The sequence below is a fragment of the Sinohyriopsis cumingii genome, chromosome 7 (genome assembly GCF_028554795.1).
Source record: "Sinohyriopsis cumingii isolate HCF-2022 chromosome 7, ASM2855479v2, whole genome shotgun sequence".
Classification (NCBI taxonomy): Eukaryota; Metazoa; Mollusca; class Bivalvia; order Unionida; family Unionidae; genus Sinohyriopsis; species Sinohyriopsis cumingii.
Window position 1 is genome coordinate 25,055,433 of NC_142967.1, and position 20,388 is coordinate 25,075,820.

Below are 20,388 nucleotides of genomic sequence, written 5' to 3' on the forward strand. Positions count from 1 at the left end.
AACATGACTGTATGACATTATATCCTAAGTTTGATTTTAATTGCGTTACATATTCTCGATTGGAGCGTCGATGACCCTCATTCGTCCGCCAACACCTTCAAGCAGCATTGCTTTATCGGAGAGTATGACAGCAATCGCTCTGTAACCACCAGCAGGAACACCTACACGAGCTCGGAAATGTAGGTCGACAACAGATTGTTTAACCAGATCAAGATGTTCCAGCGAAAAGTAATAAATCGGATATAAACTCATAAAGTCTCGCTGTGATATTTGCAGGCCAGTGTCTACATTAAGGTCGCGCCCCATAAATGACATCAGACGATGATACGCGCGTGCGACACGATGATGTTCGAAATCTATTAATATATCCTCAGATGGCTCCTGATGCCCATTTATTCTCAACGAAACTTCAGAAACTCCAAGTGTATCAAATACCATTGGATTTCTTTCCTGGCTATCTGTTCTAGCACGGTATTGAAATGCAATGAAAATATGTCGTGGTGCTGATACTCCTTGTTGCGATGATATATGCCATGTAAACAACCCACCATTATCACCCTGAATAACGTCTGTGGTTGTTGTTTTCCAGGATAGCAGTGATTTACCGCCCGTGTCCATGAAAGACAACAGTCGTTGTTCTTCGGTGATTGACGGAGACAACACTGGCATCCACAACCACAGTTTAGTTAGTATTACCTGACCAGGGGCAACAGCAGCATCTCGCCAGATAGCGTCATTATCATCAGGTTTTCGCACAAGTACAACTGTGTGTTTGGCACCGAATATGACCTTGTGGACATCTCTGCAGAATCCAAAGATGTGAGACAATGGAATCACACCTGAGAACTCTTCATCTCCACTTAACATCGATCTACGTGTTGCAAAACCCAAATTAAAATTTTCGTTCATCGATGCAACTGCGTCACCGGCATTATTCATTGTTACATTCCTGTTCTCGGGGCTGTCGGTTATATCCTTTGCAAACATCATTGATGGTCCGGCTGATCTGGTGTAATCATCCGAGTATCTCGCCAACCCGAGAATTGTTGTGGCAACGTCGACGTTATCATGAATTGTTTCAATTTCTTTTCCATCTATCATGTAAATAGCGGATTTAAATAACGCCATGATGCCGTTGTTAACAAATCCAACTCGGTCGCCGATTCCGTAGTTAGTGTTATCATTCTTTAAAAGCCTACCTTCAACTTCGATGAAGGCCTCAGCGGGCAAGAAGTATCTACTTGTATCCTGGACCTGTAGTTCAATTCTTCCGCGTTGGTTAGGATCACGTGCTTCATAAGAATAATATTGAAAATCACGTACAGAATCATCTTTAAGTACTGGTTTGGACATATCAAACGCGTCATTGGATTTTCGTGCAAACATTATTATTATTTGTGATGATCTAATTAAAATGTTATCGTCACCGGAAACCACTACCAGCTATCAAATTAGCAGTTACACTATCTTGCAACGCTTTGGAGGTAATTCCTGCTGTTGCGATCTCAGCTAATTTCTGATTTACGGCCTTATTTACTACGCTACTAACATTTGCCGGCATAGCTTCAGTGGATGGTAGTTTTACTGGCACCAACCTCTCGACTGGGTTTTTTTTTCGTATCAGCTGTGCTAGTCGATCCTTGATTGATTGAAATGCTTTCCCGGCAAGACTACCAACAGTGCCAATGGCTTTATCCTTGACAACATCAGCGGCTTTCATCGCGAATTGTTTTGCTAACGGTCCAGCTTTCGGAGCGATTCTTGTGACTAAATCCCTAACAACATCACCGACTCCATCTCCGTAAACAACCTCGTATACTGGTAATCGTGAGTTTACTACTCTGACACTTCTTGGTCTGCGAAAAGAATCGTGTAGTATCATTTTATTTAATTATTGTTTATCTAACTGAATTTGCTAGCAAATTTAATTATTAGTCGCTGTGGTAACCGTCTGTGAGTTCATCAATGAGCCCCCGGTAGATGCTGATATCCATGATGCCACGCTGAAATAGTCTCTGACAGATATCTGCGGCTTCATTTATAATTTCCGGAGAATTGTTTCCGGCACGTCTTCCTCCGATGAGAACTTCCAACCGTGATACATCATCGATGATATTATTAGGGCAGGCAATAAAACCGGATCCTAAACCCTCCCCTGTTGATGGTACAATTCTTGGGGATAAAATGTCTTGAGGCAAACTTTCAGAAGATGTTGTTAAGCTAATTATCGGCGACCTAGTTTGTTTGAATTTTTGGCCCCGCGGACTTCCTTCAGATGCAGCCTCGTATTCACTTAACGGAGTTAGGTCAGGATCTATTGCTCTTCGCCGTGAAGGATATTGTTGTCGTTCTGTGTGTTGCAACGGTGATTTTTCTTCTTGAGGTTGCGATGGTGGAATTTCAAGTTTACGTATAGCATCTACAAGTCTATCGTATTTTGTATCGTCCCTGCTGATTTGTTTTTTATTTTCACGTATACGATACGAATATTTGATAAAATTATCATCTGTCATAGAACCGTGTTCTGGGTTTAAAGACACATCTCTTCTAATCAATCCTAACAGTATTGTCTCAGGTAATTTCTCTTCTGGTACATTTTTAAGAAGTTCAATATAATCCGGCGTAAATCTTTTGGCGGGGTCAGTAATTCTCCCTGTTACTCGCTTACCAGCAGGTACTGACACAACAACTTCATCGGGTGGAGGCGGGGGTTTAAGTCCAGCTGAAATATCCTGTAAAATTTTCCTTTGCTCTATTAAAGCCTCTTTGGTAACAGCTGCGGATTTTTCAGTAGCTTTGGTCACGGGTTTAAATAATTCCTCCGTAGTCTCTGCAAAGCCTTCCCGTGCTTGCTGTCTTAGTTGTAATTTTTGTCTGACACTATCACGGACAGGAAGAAATTTCTGAATTGCTTCGAGACGTTCTCGAGCTAATCTAGTCGTATGTGCTTCTCCAATATTTGCCATTATTTATTTGTCAATGATTTAATTCCGCTAACATAAAAATGTTTTTCCTTGGAAACTCATTTCCCAGAGCAGCAGAGGGGATGGACCCGACCCATGGATTTTTCAATAACGACCCCGCCACGGAAACTGTTTCAGATTTATTGAAGTAACCCAAGTTGTCAGTGCAAACTCAACGAGTTTGTCCCTGGAAACTCTTCGAGTTTTCGGGGGACATTTTTTTTTGTCCTGTATTCTGAATAGAAGGGTTTATTTCGTCGAAATAAGCCCTCTATCGAGGAATAGTTTCCTGGAGGGGTTTATTGTGCAAAAAGTTTCGGTCTGTACAGCCCCTCTGCTGCTCAGACAAAAATAATTGATACTGATGACAAAGCTTATAATCTGAAGAAGCCAGATTCCAGCCCGTTGTGACCGCTGCGACAAGTCACGTGAAAGTATATGGCATGGCAGAAACCTGTGCTAATTAGCTTAATCTACTTCAAAAAGGCATTCGACTGCATACAGATATATTCAGTGAGGCAAATCAGTGGAAGATACGGGATTCATGGCCAATTGAAAGATATCATGAATGGTTTCTACATGGGCAGCCAATGTACTGCGAGAGTGGAAACTGATCCAAGTAGTTTGAAACCTGCTAAGGTATTAAGCAAGGATACGTCCTGTCACACTTACACTTTGGCTTAGCTGTGGGTTGTGTTATTAAAAGGTCATTGTTCGAACCGAAAGACAAAACATGGGTTGAGGGTCAGAAGTGTGTGTGTGTTTTATTATTTTTATTTTTAACGTAGCTTTAACAATGTTGCGGTCAAAACGCTTCGATGTTTGCAATGTGGCAGTTATAGTGATGATACCGTAATTGTCTCCTGAATTTTCATTTTGTATTATAGGGAAATAAATCGCTTGTTGATTTTTCCTCACATTGATGGCTTCACCTCTTTATGTTACTTAGTTTGAAACCTAAAGTCGTAATACCGAGGTTTACCTTTTTCTATCTGTTTGACAACTAGCTTGAAGTCGGATAGCATGCTGTATCACCCTCACCTTGAGCCAACACCTTTCAATTTAAGGGTAATTGGGAAGGCTAGCAAATATCTTCGACAGATACGTAACAGTTTCCTCTGGGCATTCATTTTTAAAATTGAAAAGTAGGAAATCAGTTCTTAAGGATGTGACGTTGTGTGTCAGCCAGACCCTGGTCGAACTATGGATGTCAGATTTTTCCCCGATAATGCTCTCTCATTTGGAACAATAGTTCTTCTTCATATATTATTTCTATGAAAGGAAGATTGCTTACAGCAACATATTATTCTCTAGACGAAGTCTCTCTCTCTCTCTCTCTCTCTCTCTCTCTCTCACACACACACACACACACACACACACACACACACATTGCGCTTCATTAAGACGATTTGAATACAAAATATCTTGGAAGTAAGTAGTGTTAATCAGTTACGGTGAGTCCGGACGTGCAAATTGACCATATCGTAGCAATTGTATTGGAATATTGTCTAGTCCAGTTGCGGTTTTAGAATTCACACTAATGATACATTTTCTTACCCAGAGTGTTGGACTCGGTTGTTTTATTTTTTTCACTCTTACCCAAATAAAATAAAACTGGATGGAAATCCAGTCCCCACTACTGCAATACCATGTAGCTAATAATCTTCCACATTGCATGCTGTTAATTAGGAATGCTGCCAACATAGATAAATGGGATGATTCGGTGATTCCTTTCGCTTACTGTGTAACATTCTCATTTACGTGACTCGTGATTCACAAGCGACGTTTGGTGAAAATATTACATAGATCCTGAAATTTTCTATGTACTAATGAACTGAAATCATTTTACCTCGCTCTTCTCTGACACAGTGATGCAACATATGCGAAAATTTGTGCAGCTTTGGAATTATTGAGCTTATAAAAATAATCTTAAAATCTTAACTATTATGATGTTTTGAAAATAGAAAATTATTCGAACTTCATCCTGTCAATAAATAATGCTAGGTGTGAAATGTATCTACTTCAAGTTCTGATTTACCTCATAATGTTAGTGAGACTACTCGAGACTAAGTGTTTTGATGCTTTAATAATGTCCCAATTATGAACGGAATCGTATAAAAATGCAGAAACTGTTGACACGGAGTCATGGAATTACAATGTCCTATACTGTCTGTACTAATCATTGATCGAACACACACACACACACACGATTTCGATGACTTCATTTTCTAACTGGTAATATATTTCAATAAGCTACAAGGAAAACCAAACACAAATGCGGTCTCGCTATGAACATTTTGAAAACTAACAATTACACCTGTACTGACTGGAGACTACATATAGTACGAAGTGGTATACAAACTAGGATTTATGTTTTAAATAGCAAATGTTATAGATAATACAATAGCTTTAAAAGTTATACAATCACACTGAGCTGCGCGACCATGTGGAAAACAGACGATCTTGTTGCTATATAGCACACGTGGAAAACATATGACCTTATATTGTTGCTATATAGCACACATGGAAAACACGATGCTGTTGCTATATAGCACACGTGGAAAACAGATGATCTTATCTTGTTGCTATATAACACACGTGGAAAACAGACGATCTTGTTACTATATAGCACACGTGGAAAACAGATGATCTTATCTTGTTGCTATATAACACACATGGAAAACATTATCTTATCGTGTTGCTTTATAGCACACGTGGAAAACAGACGATCTTGTTGATATATAGCACACATGGAAAACATATTATCTTATCGTGTTGCTATATTTGTTGCATTTCTTGCAGTTTGTCCTTATCTCTATCTTAAATCTTCTTTCTCTGTTCAAGCATTGTATCAGCTCTAATTCATTTAATCTTGTAGCCTCGGATTAAAGATTAATTCAACTGAAGTTCTGTTTCCAGAAATTTGTCGAGCATTTCAATGTGTTACTTAACCAGTCCACATATCGTTTCAAGGGTTTTAAAACCTCTTTGCAACCCTTTGCAGAGTAGGATTTACACTTGTGATTTGTTTGTTTTTATTCCTTACGAAAACTAGATATCTCAAACTATTTATATCTTATAAACGTTATGAAACATTTTATAAACGTTATGACATATCTTATAAACGTTATTACATATTTTAGAAACGTTATGACGTATCTTATAAACGTTATGACATATCTTATAAACGTCCCATAAAGCATCCCATAAACTTTATCAAGTGTTTCATATCCTGTATAGAATATCTTACATTCAATTTTATTATGATATCTCACAAAGTTTTAAAGATATCATAAATTGGCTGAATGATACTTTATAAAATTATGAAATTTCTTGTAAAAGTTATGGAGATATCTGAATTAACTATGTTTATAAGATATCATATAATTTTACGATGCGCTATACGGTTAATGGTATATCTTATTAACTATACGGAAACATTTTACATTTTATAAGATCTCTCATAAGTTTTATAATGCTTATATTATAGTAGATAAAATATCTCATAACGCCTTATAATTTTTGTAGTATATACTATAAAATTACAGAGTTAATTAATAAAAACGTATAACGGTTTAAAGTACCTCACACACTTTACAATAAATCATTTATGAAAAAGAAATGTTGATGGGTCTTTTTGCCCATTGTTGTGGTCAGTTACTGAATATAATTCTTTTTGCTATGCCCATTTTAATGACGTTACACTTCTCAGATAGAAAAAAAGTGAGAAATACAATACGGTGGCCTCCTTTTAAATGGTGGTGTCACTCTTGCGACGTGGATATTACATCTCACATGTGCAGAGTGGTGTATGTTGCGAAAAGTCTGAATCTGCAGTCTGCAACACAGCAATTGTGACTAGGCTGTCGAGAGCTGATTATATATATATATATATATATATATATATATATATATATATATATATATATATATATATATATATATATATATATATATATATATATATATATATATATATATATATATATATATATATATATATATATATATATTCATATGCCGCCAGACATTTGCCTTGTCATTAATATGTTATGTTATGTCTTACAACACTCATCTTCAACGTACGTGTTCTTGGAGTGCGGATGGCTGCTCGTGCTTCCGAAAAGCTACGAAGAGCCCTCCATTTTGCATTCCGCTTCTAAGAATAATTTGTTTCATCAAACTTTCACAGTGCACAACTCAGACTCTTACTAAATTATTTTCAGTCATTATGCCTTACGTCAGTGGCTGAGAATGTTGTTGTAAATCGTTACCTCATCTATGTAGTGTATTTGCTACTCAAATTTACTGTAGTGCCTAAGAGCTATATTAATTTCTACTGAAGATTTGTTTTTACAATAACACAGCTCTAACAATGACAGACTTTATTAAAAGCTTACAATTTAGAACTGTACAATACAAAAATTCTATCAATCATCATCTTTAATAAAATTATTCAAATTTAAATTACCATTAAAAATTGTTCTTTCTAAAAATTCATCGAAAAATTGCATCATGACACATTATAAATAATATAATATATCTTATATGGTTTATACATTATCTTAATTAAAAGTAAAATACGTTGTCAGATAAAGTATGTATTTTATAAAAAAAAAACATACTATATCTTAAGTTATATGGTATCTCAGTGAAGTTATGAAATATGATATAAAGTTTATAAGATAAATTGTTCTTTGAATAAATTTTCATTTGGCTACCATATTCTTATAAAAATATCCGCAAACTATCGAAGTCCCTTGTAACTTTTATAGAACATCTTTTATAGTCTTTAATATATCTCATAAATTTAAGAGACATCTTTTAAGCTCAACAAGCGATTTAATTTAGATATCATATAATAAGTTTTCTCATAACTGTTATTGGTAGTTAGGGTGTCTTATAAGGGTGTCTTATAATCAGTATTGATTCATAAATCTGATCAATTGTTTGAAACATTTCATAAAGCTTTGAATAAATTTATAAATTATAAGATATATTATCGACTTTTTAAGCGGTCTTACTAAATATTGTATCTAATGTATCTTTTACACAATTATTACACAATACACAGAATATCAAGATATAAAACGTATGACATATCTGCTTAAAACTATAAGAGATGTGATAAAACAAGAAAGATATATTATAAGTAACTTTGTAAGATATAGAGTTTAACGTTTATGAGATATCTTATATAGATTAGGAGATGTATAGTTTCTTGAATGGATACAAAACGGTTTGTCATACATTCTGAACTAATTGTATAATTTATATATTAGGTTGTCTGAATTGCTATTTTCGGTATTATCGTGCCAGAGGCAGAGTGTGTGAAATGTACAGTTCTTTACATTGAGGTATGCTTTTTGCGAATGTTGCGGCAATCCCAGACATTTTATTTACGCGAATCTCTAGTCTTATTAATTGCAGAACATTAAAACATATTGTTGTTGTATATTAGAGAAAAGTAAAACAATCCTGACATCTCTGCATACAATGTCGTTTGTGAAGCATGATTTGCACACGTTACAGCATTTTGTGCTTATAGGTTACTGCATTTGTATGGGAAAATATGAACGAGTTTTTCGGATGGAAATACTGCACGACCTTGTGAGTTCATATTTTCCCATACAAATTCAGTAATCTTTTTATTATCTGCTCATTTTCTTATTCTACCTAAGGCTTACTTATGTAAACAAAAATACACTTCACGAAACAAAGTAACTGAATGTATGCTGTATTCCGAACTAAATACACAAGCACAGATTCATCATTACACAACAACAAAATGATTAATGCACACATAACTCCGCCCAGATAAATGTGAACTTAGCTTCGTAAATATTACAGAAACGTCGTTTGTAATTTCGATATGAAAAAGGTAAAGATCTGTTGCTTTTATTGCCTCTAAAATGTTTTCACTTAGTATATTCGACATTTGTAATCGAACTCCTACCAAGTCCATTTAAAAACTCGTTATCACTAATTTGCTGTTACAGTGTTTCCGTTTTATGTCATGGACCTTACTTCGTTACACATAAGCATTCCATTTCATTTTGTTGCTGTTAACCTAAAAATAATGATGCTTGGGTTTTATACAAGATATCTGTCTTTTACCTTGTTTAAATGAACTTTTAAGTAGAAACTGCAGGAACTTAACAATTTTCAGTTAATAACGCCGTGTTTCCATTAATGTTTAATTTGTAAAATGGACAAATAAAAAAAAAAAACAATATTATTGAAATAAGGCTTTGAAATTGATGTGTTGTGTGTATACACTTACCTTACTATTGATTAGAAACTATTTTCATATTTTTGCAGTGTGGTTATCGTTTACACTCTCCATTAATACAGCTAGAAAAGGCAAACTATAATTTTAAGGATTACACCTATTAAATTATTGTAGTTTATCTATTCGTACATGCTAGACCATTTACTTTTCTTATGTATAAATGTTTCATTCACTAGATTATATGTATTACATTGTCCACAACGTTTAACTATGAAAAGTACAAAGTAAAATAGCATTAGCCGATTTATAATTATCAATATTATGTTAATTTAACTCGCCGAAACTGAAGAAAGATGGGAGTATTTTATCCAAAGTGTTTACTTCAATAATTAAAATTCAAAAACAAAATAGGTCAGTGTGATCCAGAATGTGATCACATCATATGTCATACATTTGTATACCATCTTGTTTTTCTGTACAATTCAAGTTAAGTCTGTAGTTCTTATTATAATACCACCTGTTCTGGATCACACTGAACTATTATTACAGCTCTAAGGTCTTAAACGAAGAAACAGAAAAGACGGAAAACTAATAAGTTTTGTAAAATTCAACGAGTAATTTTTGTGATGATTTTTGCAATGTGATAAGTTGTATATGATTATTTACTTGTTATGATACCATTTTGAGACTAAAACGTCTAGATAGAAAAACAATCACGCCTATGTACTTTTGTTAGATGATACTGTTAGATAGCGATGAAATCAAGCTGAAGGCACTCACTTATTCCAAATGACAGCACCTAGAATCCCAGTGGAACGGAGGAGTGTCATGCATTGCCGCACAAACATTTTTATTTTATATTTACTGTATCTTCAGTTTCATTCTATTCAATGGCGATGAAGCGAAGTAGACCTATAAGCTAAAGTGGGTCATGATGACGATAGTAATGACCGTGCTGTTTGAATGTAAGTAAAACCTGTTCAATGAAATGGAAGAGAAAATATTATTAGAAATAGACTGTGTAAAAATCCTTGAATATTTGTTGTTCGAGTGAGGACAAAATCGTACCTATTCTGTGTCAGGTATGTTCCTATCCATGAAACCTATTTACATATTGTAGGAAATCGTATGTAAGATATAATGGAGGAAAAGCTAGAGATTGTGCCGAACCTTTATAACATCATATTATAGAATGCTTTTACTGACAGTTTTTTTATATAACAAAAACCATTTTAAAATATATTCTATGTTGGATACATTTATATTCTTCCATATATTTAACCCGTTTTGCAGCGGTTTGTCGGTATTCTATTTTGCATGAATTATTTCGGTTGTTCATTTAGAGATTTTGTTTTGTTCTTGGTTTGTGTACGAGAATAATCATTTCCACATGGTTGTAATTTCTAATTATCGAACAATGTATTCAACGAATTTGTCGGTTCTATACGGTCCTGCCTGCTCTAAATTATATGTTAATGACTTTCTTCTAGGCGGTTATTTTTAATATTATCACGATCTTCGACATAACTATTAGATTAAATCAAATGTGATGACAGACACATGTATGGGACATGGTAAAATTATGTACACTGATGCTACCTTGGTGTCTAACTTCGCTCAAAGGTTTGACAAAGTAGACAGTCCAGGTGGGATTGTCAGGTGGTTTTAAATATATTGCATTATGCAATTGGTGAGCAGTCGATCAAAGGTTTGATTTAATAAAGACTGACTGAAAACAGAAGCTTTGAATTACGATTTTCAAGCAACTACGCCCTGGTTATTACTTTGATCAAATGTTAACCGTCAAGAAATTCTAGTAAAATAATCAGCTTTATTTTCGAAGGATAAAGTTAACAACATTTCTGGCTTTAGCATAACGTAATTGATTCTTAATGTGATGTTTCGCAATTTTTGTCCAGTTTGGAACTACATTTTACGGACGGACGAGTACGAGTGTAACATTTTAAGGAAATGAAAATAAATAAAGATAAAGGTATACTGTGCGATGAAGGCTGCTGTCCAAAGCATGAAAATAGTTTGGTTGATGCGTATAACAAAATGAATTGTACGCTAATCTAAGGTGTCTCAATATAATTGCAGGTATTGCTGATTGGCTTTGCGACAAGGCAGTAAATTGATGAAGACAGAAGATGTACCTGACACAATGTCTACCAAATATCTGAAGGAGGCTTGCAGATAGGAAATATATAGAAAGAAGATCTGCGGCACAGAACCAGAAAATGATATCTTCAACTATGTTACTAATGGTCGTTGCAATTTTTCTACAGACATCAAAAATGTATGCATTTGCTCCTGATGAGTTGGAGTTTACCACAGTTACAAAATACACAGCATTTTATAGCAGTCAAGGATATGATAAAAGTACTTCAACTACTAAGTTATACCTGGAGGAACCTGACTGGTACCCTTTTTATCCCGGGTATATCACCTTCGTCGACATGAAAACAATTCTTTCAATGAAAAAGACTTTGACATATCTCAACGCCATTGAAGATCAAAGCATTAGAAGAGCTATTGAAATTCAACTTTTCTATTGTCCTTACAATGATATTTGCAATTTTTCGCTGGGTTTAGGATTTCCGTCTGAAGGCTTTCCTTGTTGTGATCCATGTAGATGTGACGTAGACTGTAAGATAGAGGGAAAATGCTGCCCCAATTTTATCGCAGATTTCGATGAGCTTCGTAGAGTTGTCGGAAGTGAGTTAGAATGTCAATATCCCTCACTGCATAAGTCTAAAAGAGGTTCAATTAAAGATTCAGGTTATTATTTCATTGCTGACTGTCCTCCACAAAATAATCTGGAAGATACGAAGACGTGCAGAAGATCAGGTGATTCTTATGTGGTGTCAGAGGAGTTTGATTTTTCCAACGTAACACCAGTTACTAATATCAGAAATGGACTTAACTATCGGAACAAATTTTGTGCATCGTGTCATGGCGTTGAAAAGGAGGACCTTCAGTCTTGGAATATATCTTTGGATTGTGACAATATGTTTGTTTTTGGTACCTCCCTAAAACAACGTATCATAGATGCCATCAACTCAAAGGAATGTAACGTAACTTTTCATCCACCAAAATTTTCAGAATATACACCCAGGAAATGTACCCCACTAATTTCTAGCTGTAACGAGAGTGGATCTTGGTCCCAATACGATGAGATAATTGAAAGGCTGTGTCATTCTCCATTCGGGTCCTCGTTTAATTCGGAATATAAAAACGTCTTCTGCATGGTTTGCAACAACATCACGATGTTAAATAATAGACCTGTCTGCTCAGTCAATAGTGGCCCAGCACCATCTAAAGATTTCTCCTTCTCCGCCCTCTTGAACTTCCGAAGACAGGAGCTGAAACCGTTGGAATCGAACCAATGCCCTGTTGAAATGGTCTTTGATTCATACTTGGTAAGTTTACTATCATCGCAATGATTATAACCGACATCATCATCAGAGAGGCTACGGCTGCTTTTACTAATTCTGTTTCTTCTACTGTAGTAGTAGTAGTAGTAGTAGAACTGACTATTTTTGTTTTTGTGCAAATACTACTACTACTGCTGCTGATACTATTACTACTAAAGCTATTAATACTACTACAACAACAACAACTACTACTACCACTGCAACGTTTCATTCAACTCAAAACCATTCCGCAAAATGAGATATTTATATATCTTTCGCATCTTTATTGGGAACACTTAATATTTCCTTGCTTACATATTTTCACTCATTATTTAACATGCGTTGACATAAAATCACAAGTTCTCTCTCTCAATAAGTGATGTTTTATAAATTTCATAACATTGTCTATTTCATCAGATTTGAGGAAGTCCTGAAAAGATGTTTCTTAATTAGAACACAATCATTACAAGGTTTACCATTTTTATTTTAAAAAAGTAATTTTTATTTAATCTCTAATTTCTTCCTTCGACAAAATTCCCAATATCCGCGGAAGCATCTCAAAGTAAAACAGTTTAAATTTTCAGTTTGAGGGAAAAAAGCGGAAATTTTATGAAACTGGATCCGAATGTTTAGTGGCTATTGCTATGTATATTTAATTTGTATTTTCTAAATTTCATTATATGCTATGGATAATTGTATTTTGGACTTGACTTGTCCAAAATCAAGTTCATTTTCTACCTGACCTCAACGTTTTATTTTTTGGTATTCTGTAAACAACTAATACATAAGTAGTAAGGTGGGGCACTATACGTACAATGGAAATTAGCATTACTGAGACCCCTGGGTGAATATACGTACAATGGAAATTTAACATGGCGAAAAATCGTGGGTTAATATACGTACAAGGGGAATTAACATGGGAAAAAAATTGTGGGCCGATATACGTACAAGGGGAATTTAACATGGGGAATAGAGTTTGGGGAGTTGTTTAGGGACAAAGGGGAATTGAATATGGGATTTTTTTTAAAAAATTTTTTTTAAATTTAAATTTAAAAAAAGGGGTAGGCAATTGAAAGGCTATCTCTTTTCGAGAAATATGGCTGGCCCTGAAAAGGGCCTTTGGGTTTTTTCTTCTTCTTTTAACTTCTTAACTTTTTCCACCATCCTCTTATTTTGTCCATCATTCCTTTCTTCTTCTTCTTTTCTGTTTCCGGCATCCAGTCCGGGTGGCCCATGGCCCGGAACTTCTCTTGGATTTTCATCCAGTTTGTGTTCAGTTTTTCTAGTTCATCCTTTTATTTTCTATTTTCTTCTTCTTTTCTTTCCTTTGACCACTTTTCTTTGATCTTCTTGACCTCTTCGGTCAGCACATTCCTCATTAGTTCTTCAGCTTTCTTAAGTTTTTCTAACCCCCACTTCGCGAAACACCAATTTGTCCATTCTACAATGTCTTCTAGAAAGCACCTTGCACTCGTCACATGATCTATTGCTTCTTTTAACTTACCCACTTTCACATACGGTGCGTTAATTAAACCTCTGATTCTCTTCTCCTCATCCTCTATCATTTCTTTTACAATATTTACGGATAAGTGGAGGCTGGTTACTTGTCTTGAGACGAAGTCTTTTGTCACTGCATACCTCCATTCCTGTTCAACCCTTTCTGCTACATTCAATCCATCTACCATCCAATACCAACTTCCCATAAGATCGTTGTATAAAGCTGAAACTGCTGGCATCTTCTTGTTTGCTTATTCCATAGAATGGGCTCCAATGACCAACACTATTAGTGTTATACTGAAAGCGCGGACGTGATGGAAAACATCCCCTAAAAAACATAAAATTGATCTTACCTAGATCATGACCTAACAACGCGCGGACGTGAAGGAAAACATCCCCTACTTTCTCATTTCTTATAATAAAACCCAAACTATACTCTCCACATACGCTAAGAAACAATAAACAAACCCATAATCTACTATTCACACAAACATACCTGAGCTCTTACAAACACAAACACACAAACACATACCCTCACACTATCTTAAAAAAGAGTTAGTGTTTATATTCACACTACTCTACCTACACACATTGGCAAATTGATGGTTATTTCTTTTCTAGAGTATTGGTTAGCCCTGAAAAGGGCTGTTTTTTTTTGTTTTGAACTCCAGATGCACCTATCTAATGGTTCCACCTTCCAGGCCTGGCGCCACACACACATCTTTGACTCCAGTCTCTTTTTACTTTTTGTCTTGAGAGTGCAGAGGCGGGATGATTCGCTTCAGCACCCCAATCCTCTGTCTCTGGTATCTTATAAGTCATCCTCTCTCCTATTTTCTTTTCCTCCTCTTCCCTCTCTCTTCTCTCCTCCTCTTCTTTCTGTATTCTTGCTTCTTCTACGATAGCCTCCGCTGATAGTTCATTTACTATGCGCCTGGCATATTCCAGGTGCATCTGGAGTTCTAGCAGTTTCACAATCCTTGTATTCATTGTCTTGCTGTTAACATGTCGACGATGGGTAGCCCAACTGACGATTAGTTTTTTAATTTATGCTAAAAGCGCGGACGTGAAGGAAAACATCCCCCTGAAAACATAAAATTGATCTTACCTACATCATGACCAAAAACAACAACGCGCTGACCTAAAAGAAACACTCACTCACTTTTTTATGCTACCCATCACTATTTTAAATTTTTTTTATAAATCACTTCAATAGACTATCCACATACCCAAAGCAATCCAATCTAACCCCAAATCTACACCTCAAACAACCAAAAAAAATACATCATTTTAATCTACTATCCATACCAACGTACGTGAGCACTTACAAACACACAAACTCACTAATACATACCCTCACATTTTTTTAAAAAAGAGTTAGTGTTTATTTTCACACTGCTCTACCTACACACATTGGCAAATGGATAGTTATTTCTTTTCTAGAGTATTGGGTAGCCCTGAAAAGGGCTGTTTTTTGTTTGCTATGGCATTATTTTTTAGTTTCTAAGAATGCGATATCCTCTGAGGATAGACTTTCTGGCGATAGGTCTGCTTCTTCGGAAAGAGAAGAAGAACTCTTTGGTGTCGATACGACAATCGACAAAGCCTCTGTCAGCTTCAGGTTGTTGCTGCTGTTGTTGTTGCTGCTGTTGCTGCTGTCTCTGAAGTCTGTACTTCTCTGTCCATTCTTCTTTCTCCCTGTTCATTTCTTCTCTGAAGAGCTCTTCTATCAGGTCTTCAGTGATTTTTAACATTCTCACATTCTCTATTTCTTCTGGCTTCGGTATCAGACTGTGTCTGACCCTATGCAAATTCACGTAGGCTTCGTTGAGCTTAGCTAGTTTGGAGAACATCTTCTTAGGAGGATGAGTCGACAATGGATGGTTAGACTTGAAACAACCCCGGTTCTTAAAGTCAAAGCGCGGACGTGAAGGAAAACATCCCCACACGGTTTTCGAGCCGCAACGTTCAGTGAGTGTCATGAGAGGGATAGTAAGAAATGAAAGAGCATCAATCCAACATTCTTATAGCTAAACAAAAGACAAAGGCATTTTTTTCAAAACACAACATTTTTTATTCAAAAATCACTTAACACTAAACAACAACTCTAACATTTTTAACAATAATCCAACAATACAACATCAAACAATTTTTTTTCAAATCACAAACATTTTTTTCTCAATTGACAATCTACTTTAAACAGGGCTGACAACGTTGTGAATGAAATTGTGATTTCCACTGTTGGAAATCATTAGGCCATTGATGGACACTACGTTTCCTAGCTTGAGACAAAAGATAAGCATAATGGTCACAAAACCATCGATCTACTTTCACATCATTTCTAGTAGAAGAACGAGGATCAAAATGAGTTACTAAATGTTCTAAGGAATAGCCCAGGCTGCGATGATGCAGAAAATACACACAGTACTGTCCACACACCAAGGAATCTGTGCCTTGTATTTTCACGTTATTGAATCGGGTAGTCTGAGCATTTCTTCTCATAAAGTCGATGATATCGTCTTCCAAAGGGGGCAATCCGTACGAATCGAAATATTCCACACATCCTTCTTGAGGAAAGTAGACGGCTACCCAGTGGGTTCCTGGGAGATGACTGTCGTCCGTGTTGATCACGTAAGCTTGATGGTCTTTAGGTTTGCGATGAAGGAGTTCATCTTTAGCACAGACGACAGGATTCCAAGAAGCCGTATACGAACTGTGGTTCAAAAGGTAATACAGTTCCCAGGTATCCATGTTTTTTTCTTCTTCACAGGTAATAATAAGTTGTCAATTCGATCCTGACTTTTTGCTTGAAAATGTCTGACGAATAAACGGTTATTCGTTCTGTTTCCTCACTCTGATTCAGGAGAGCTTCGATACGATGGATCTCTTGAGTGGTTAATGGTGGACAAGAATGTTCACGCAAGTCTTTATACCACTGATGCAACACGTCTTTGTTCGAGATGAGACTCCAAGCTTCGTCCAGATACTCGTCCAATTTTTCTTCTTGACTTAACATTAGGCATTTATCGTGTTGAATTTGACTGGGATGATCGTTTTGACATCCATAGCAATTTTTCTTGATTAATTCCGTCATTTTTTCGACCAAGTGTTTGGCAAAACAGGAGACTAAATGGGCTTCTTGTTCTGGCCATCTCGACTTCATCATGATCACTTCTTCTTCCACGGTCTCCTCACATTTCATCTCCAAAGTTTCTCAACTAGGTAAAGAGGGATAACAGTCTTCCATGGCTTCTAGTAATCTAGAATGACTTCTCTCAAACTGTTGATTTCTATGGTATTATCGAATTCTGCATACAGGATGACGTTCACCGTTACATCAGGGTCTCGGTTTGCAAACTGAATTTCCACACGAATCTGGCCAGATTTTATAGGGTGGAAATGTCCCTCGTCGCTGCCTTGGTCTGGAGTGAAATCGAAAGCCCACAAAGCATAGCCTCCTGCATAATCCTCGTACGTAATACCGTGACTGGTGTTGGTTCCTAACTGTCCGGTGGCTTCGTACAGGGACAAGTACGATCTCAAGTAATTCTTCGCGACACCAAAGTTAGGTTCGAAAGGTCGGGTACACAAGGTCTTGCCATCGCGACTGACTTCGATCTTGGACACGCCAAAGTGTCGAAAGTTGAAAGGATTTTTATCGATAGCTCCGTTGAAGGCTGTATTCTCGACGATACCAAGGATCAAACGTTTGGGTAGCTGTCCTTGGAACAGATGATCTTCGATCATGGATCGCTGTCCAGCGGGAATGGTGAAGGTTTTCACTTCCACTCGTCGGATCGGATACTTGGCGGTCGTTCCGCTCAACGTCTGACTGATGTCGTTACCTACTTTAGGTAACACTTCCACACGTCGCACGTAGAGTCTGGCTTCTTGGATGACAGTTTTGTAATCGTTAGCATTAGACAACAGATGGAAAGCGGCACTGCTGCGATTCAGTCTCAGGCGGACATCCACTCCGTTCAGCAAATACTTTTCTTGCAACCACATGTCCAAATGTAAACGATCCATCAGTTCTAAACTACGACTTAGTGCAATTTTCTTTCTTCGTTCTATAAATCCCGATAAATTTTGTTCATCCCCAGCAATTGTAGTGCTGTCGAACTTTGCACCTAATGCGTCAGGCTTCCATACCACGCAAGCATCCAGATGAGTATTCTTGGCTTCTTTTCCGTACGTCAAGAGATTTTCCAGGTACGCTCGGTAAGGGTAAGTATCCATGCTGCTGCTGACCAGTTTGTTATTCAAATACAAGTCCACTCCACTGAACAAGGAATGCATGAAATTGTTGACGGGAGCTACTCTGGACGTATCAATGAGAGGGTCATTGTCCACTTCGGTTACTTTGACTTTCAAGTACAAGTAACTGCTATTCAGATCGATGTAATCTTCGGGCTGTCCCTTGATTTCAAACTCGATGGGAGCTGAATCTGTCAGTGAGGAAACGGGATGAAATTCCACCCACTGGGATTCTTGCATGGTCATCATGGTGGGGGGCATGGCAAACAGATCCAGTTCCGACTTGGAACAAGCACATGACTCTCGGTGCATCATTTTTTTCTCTTTCTCAATAATCGAAAACGTCTAAGTCTCGAACGGTTCTTCTTTTCTTGGCCTTTCTAGCCTGAAGTCTGGTGAAAGGGCGTTTTCTTGGTCGTCTCTTTCTGCCTTGTCCTTGCTGAATGCCTGACTCGGTAGAGTGCAGGGCATTTATAGGTGTGTCTCGGCGACCCAAAATGTCTTTGCCCGTTTGCAGCAAGACATTTTTGCCTGCCCTCATGAAGGCTTCTTTAGGGTTTTGTTTGTCGATGATGACATTTTGGAGAAATTCTTTGCCTTGTGTCAGTGCCGCATCTTTGAAGGCGTGCAATCCGCGTGTCACCATCGGTTTCAACACAGGGGCCACCGAACGAAAGGCCGATTTTAACATATCTCCTAAACCGTGTCCTCGCTGTCGTGCAACCCCTCGGTACACTGGATACATGACTTACGAATCGTGAGAGAACCGTTTTCGAAAATGGAGTTTCACCGTGACTTTTCCTTTGGTGAATGGAATATTTTGTCCCAAATCTCCTTTTATAGCAATGTTGACCGTGTCTAAATACGACTTGCTGACAGGCAAATAGTGAGGATGGACAAATTCGCGGTGAACGTGGTAAGTGTTTCCACCTTCCTGGTCACTGGTCGTGGTACTATCCACTTTGAAAGGAATGACACGCAGTAACGGTACGGAGGTGTGTCCCACCACGTTATACTCCACCACATCGGAGTACACGAACAGCAAATTCAGTCCTTGGTTCAGTTCTACAGGGAATCGAAAATACTTGTAAAATGCCATATTGCTGTTGATCTTCGGATTAAAATTTGGAGCCATTTTTGTGTCTCCACCTAAAATATCAAACAAGTCACGATTGAAACTGATGGACATCGTCTGGGTATCCGGAAATTTCATCAGTAAGCGACGAGCCACTTTATGGTACTCCAGGGTGACACGTTTAGTTAGTTTGTTCAGAGCTTTGCCAAAGGCTAACTCGAACCTGTCCGCAATAGTGTCCACCAAATGTTGGCCACTAAAATAAAACCCTGCCGGAATTTTCAAGGTGTAGATTTTGAAGGCTGGATTGTTGGCTGGTCTTATGATCCCTGAAAACCCACCGATGTCATTCATGTAGTTTTGTAATTGTTCGCTCATGATTTCCACCTCAAAAGTGTTTTGCGTTTCAGTGATGTTTTGGATTTGTGTAGGGTGAATCATTTCTACCAAAGCCACTTCCCAATGGGCTTCGTGATCTATCGGGATGGCTTGAGGTAATTTGGCTGTGTAACAGCACAACTTGTTGTGGGGAAACACCTCCATGGAACTGTCACTGGGTAAGGTTAAGTAAAATTGGTTTTCGTGACTCATAATTCCAGAGTTCTGTGGCTGTCCGAGGGGTTAGTGGACGTCAGAGGCGTGTCTCCGCTCAAAATGGGGTTGTGGTTGTTGTTGGAGTGGTGACTGACACTGGCACTGGACACAAGGTTCCCGTTCGAGGAGAATTTCAGGGAGGGATTAGGAAGCAGGTAACCGATGCAACTGCTCAATAAAATGGTCCACAATTGTTTGTCTCCTTGTTGCAAACTCAAATTGGCAATGGCTGCCCCGATGACACAATACACCACGAAGATTTGGCAGAAAAAGACGATTTGCGTTTTAGGCACACGTTCTCCACACCACACCCACAAGGGTTGTTTTTGTAAATCTTGCACAGAAGAAATAGGT

The 20,388-nt window shown here is 37.3% G+C and overlaps 1 protein-coding gene across 1 annotated transcript in view; it reads left to right on the forward strand.

The window, feature by feature from the left end:
- Window positions 1-11,492: 11,492 nt before the first annotated feature.
- The window catches only part of LOC149794910 (uncharacterized), a 33,253-nt gene continuing 24,357 nt past the window's right edge, over window positions 11,493-20,388 (forward strand). Inside the window, exon 1 of the mRNA XM_089963730.1 lies at window positions 11,493-12,617. Coding sequence (XP_089819856.1) covers window positions 11,493-12,617 — 1,125 coding nt within the window. The remainder of the gene's footprint in view (window positions 12,618-20,388) is intronic.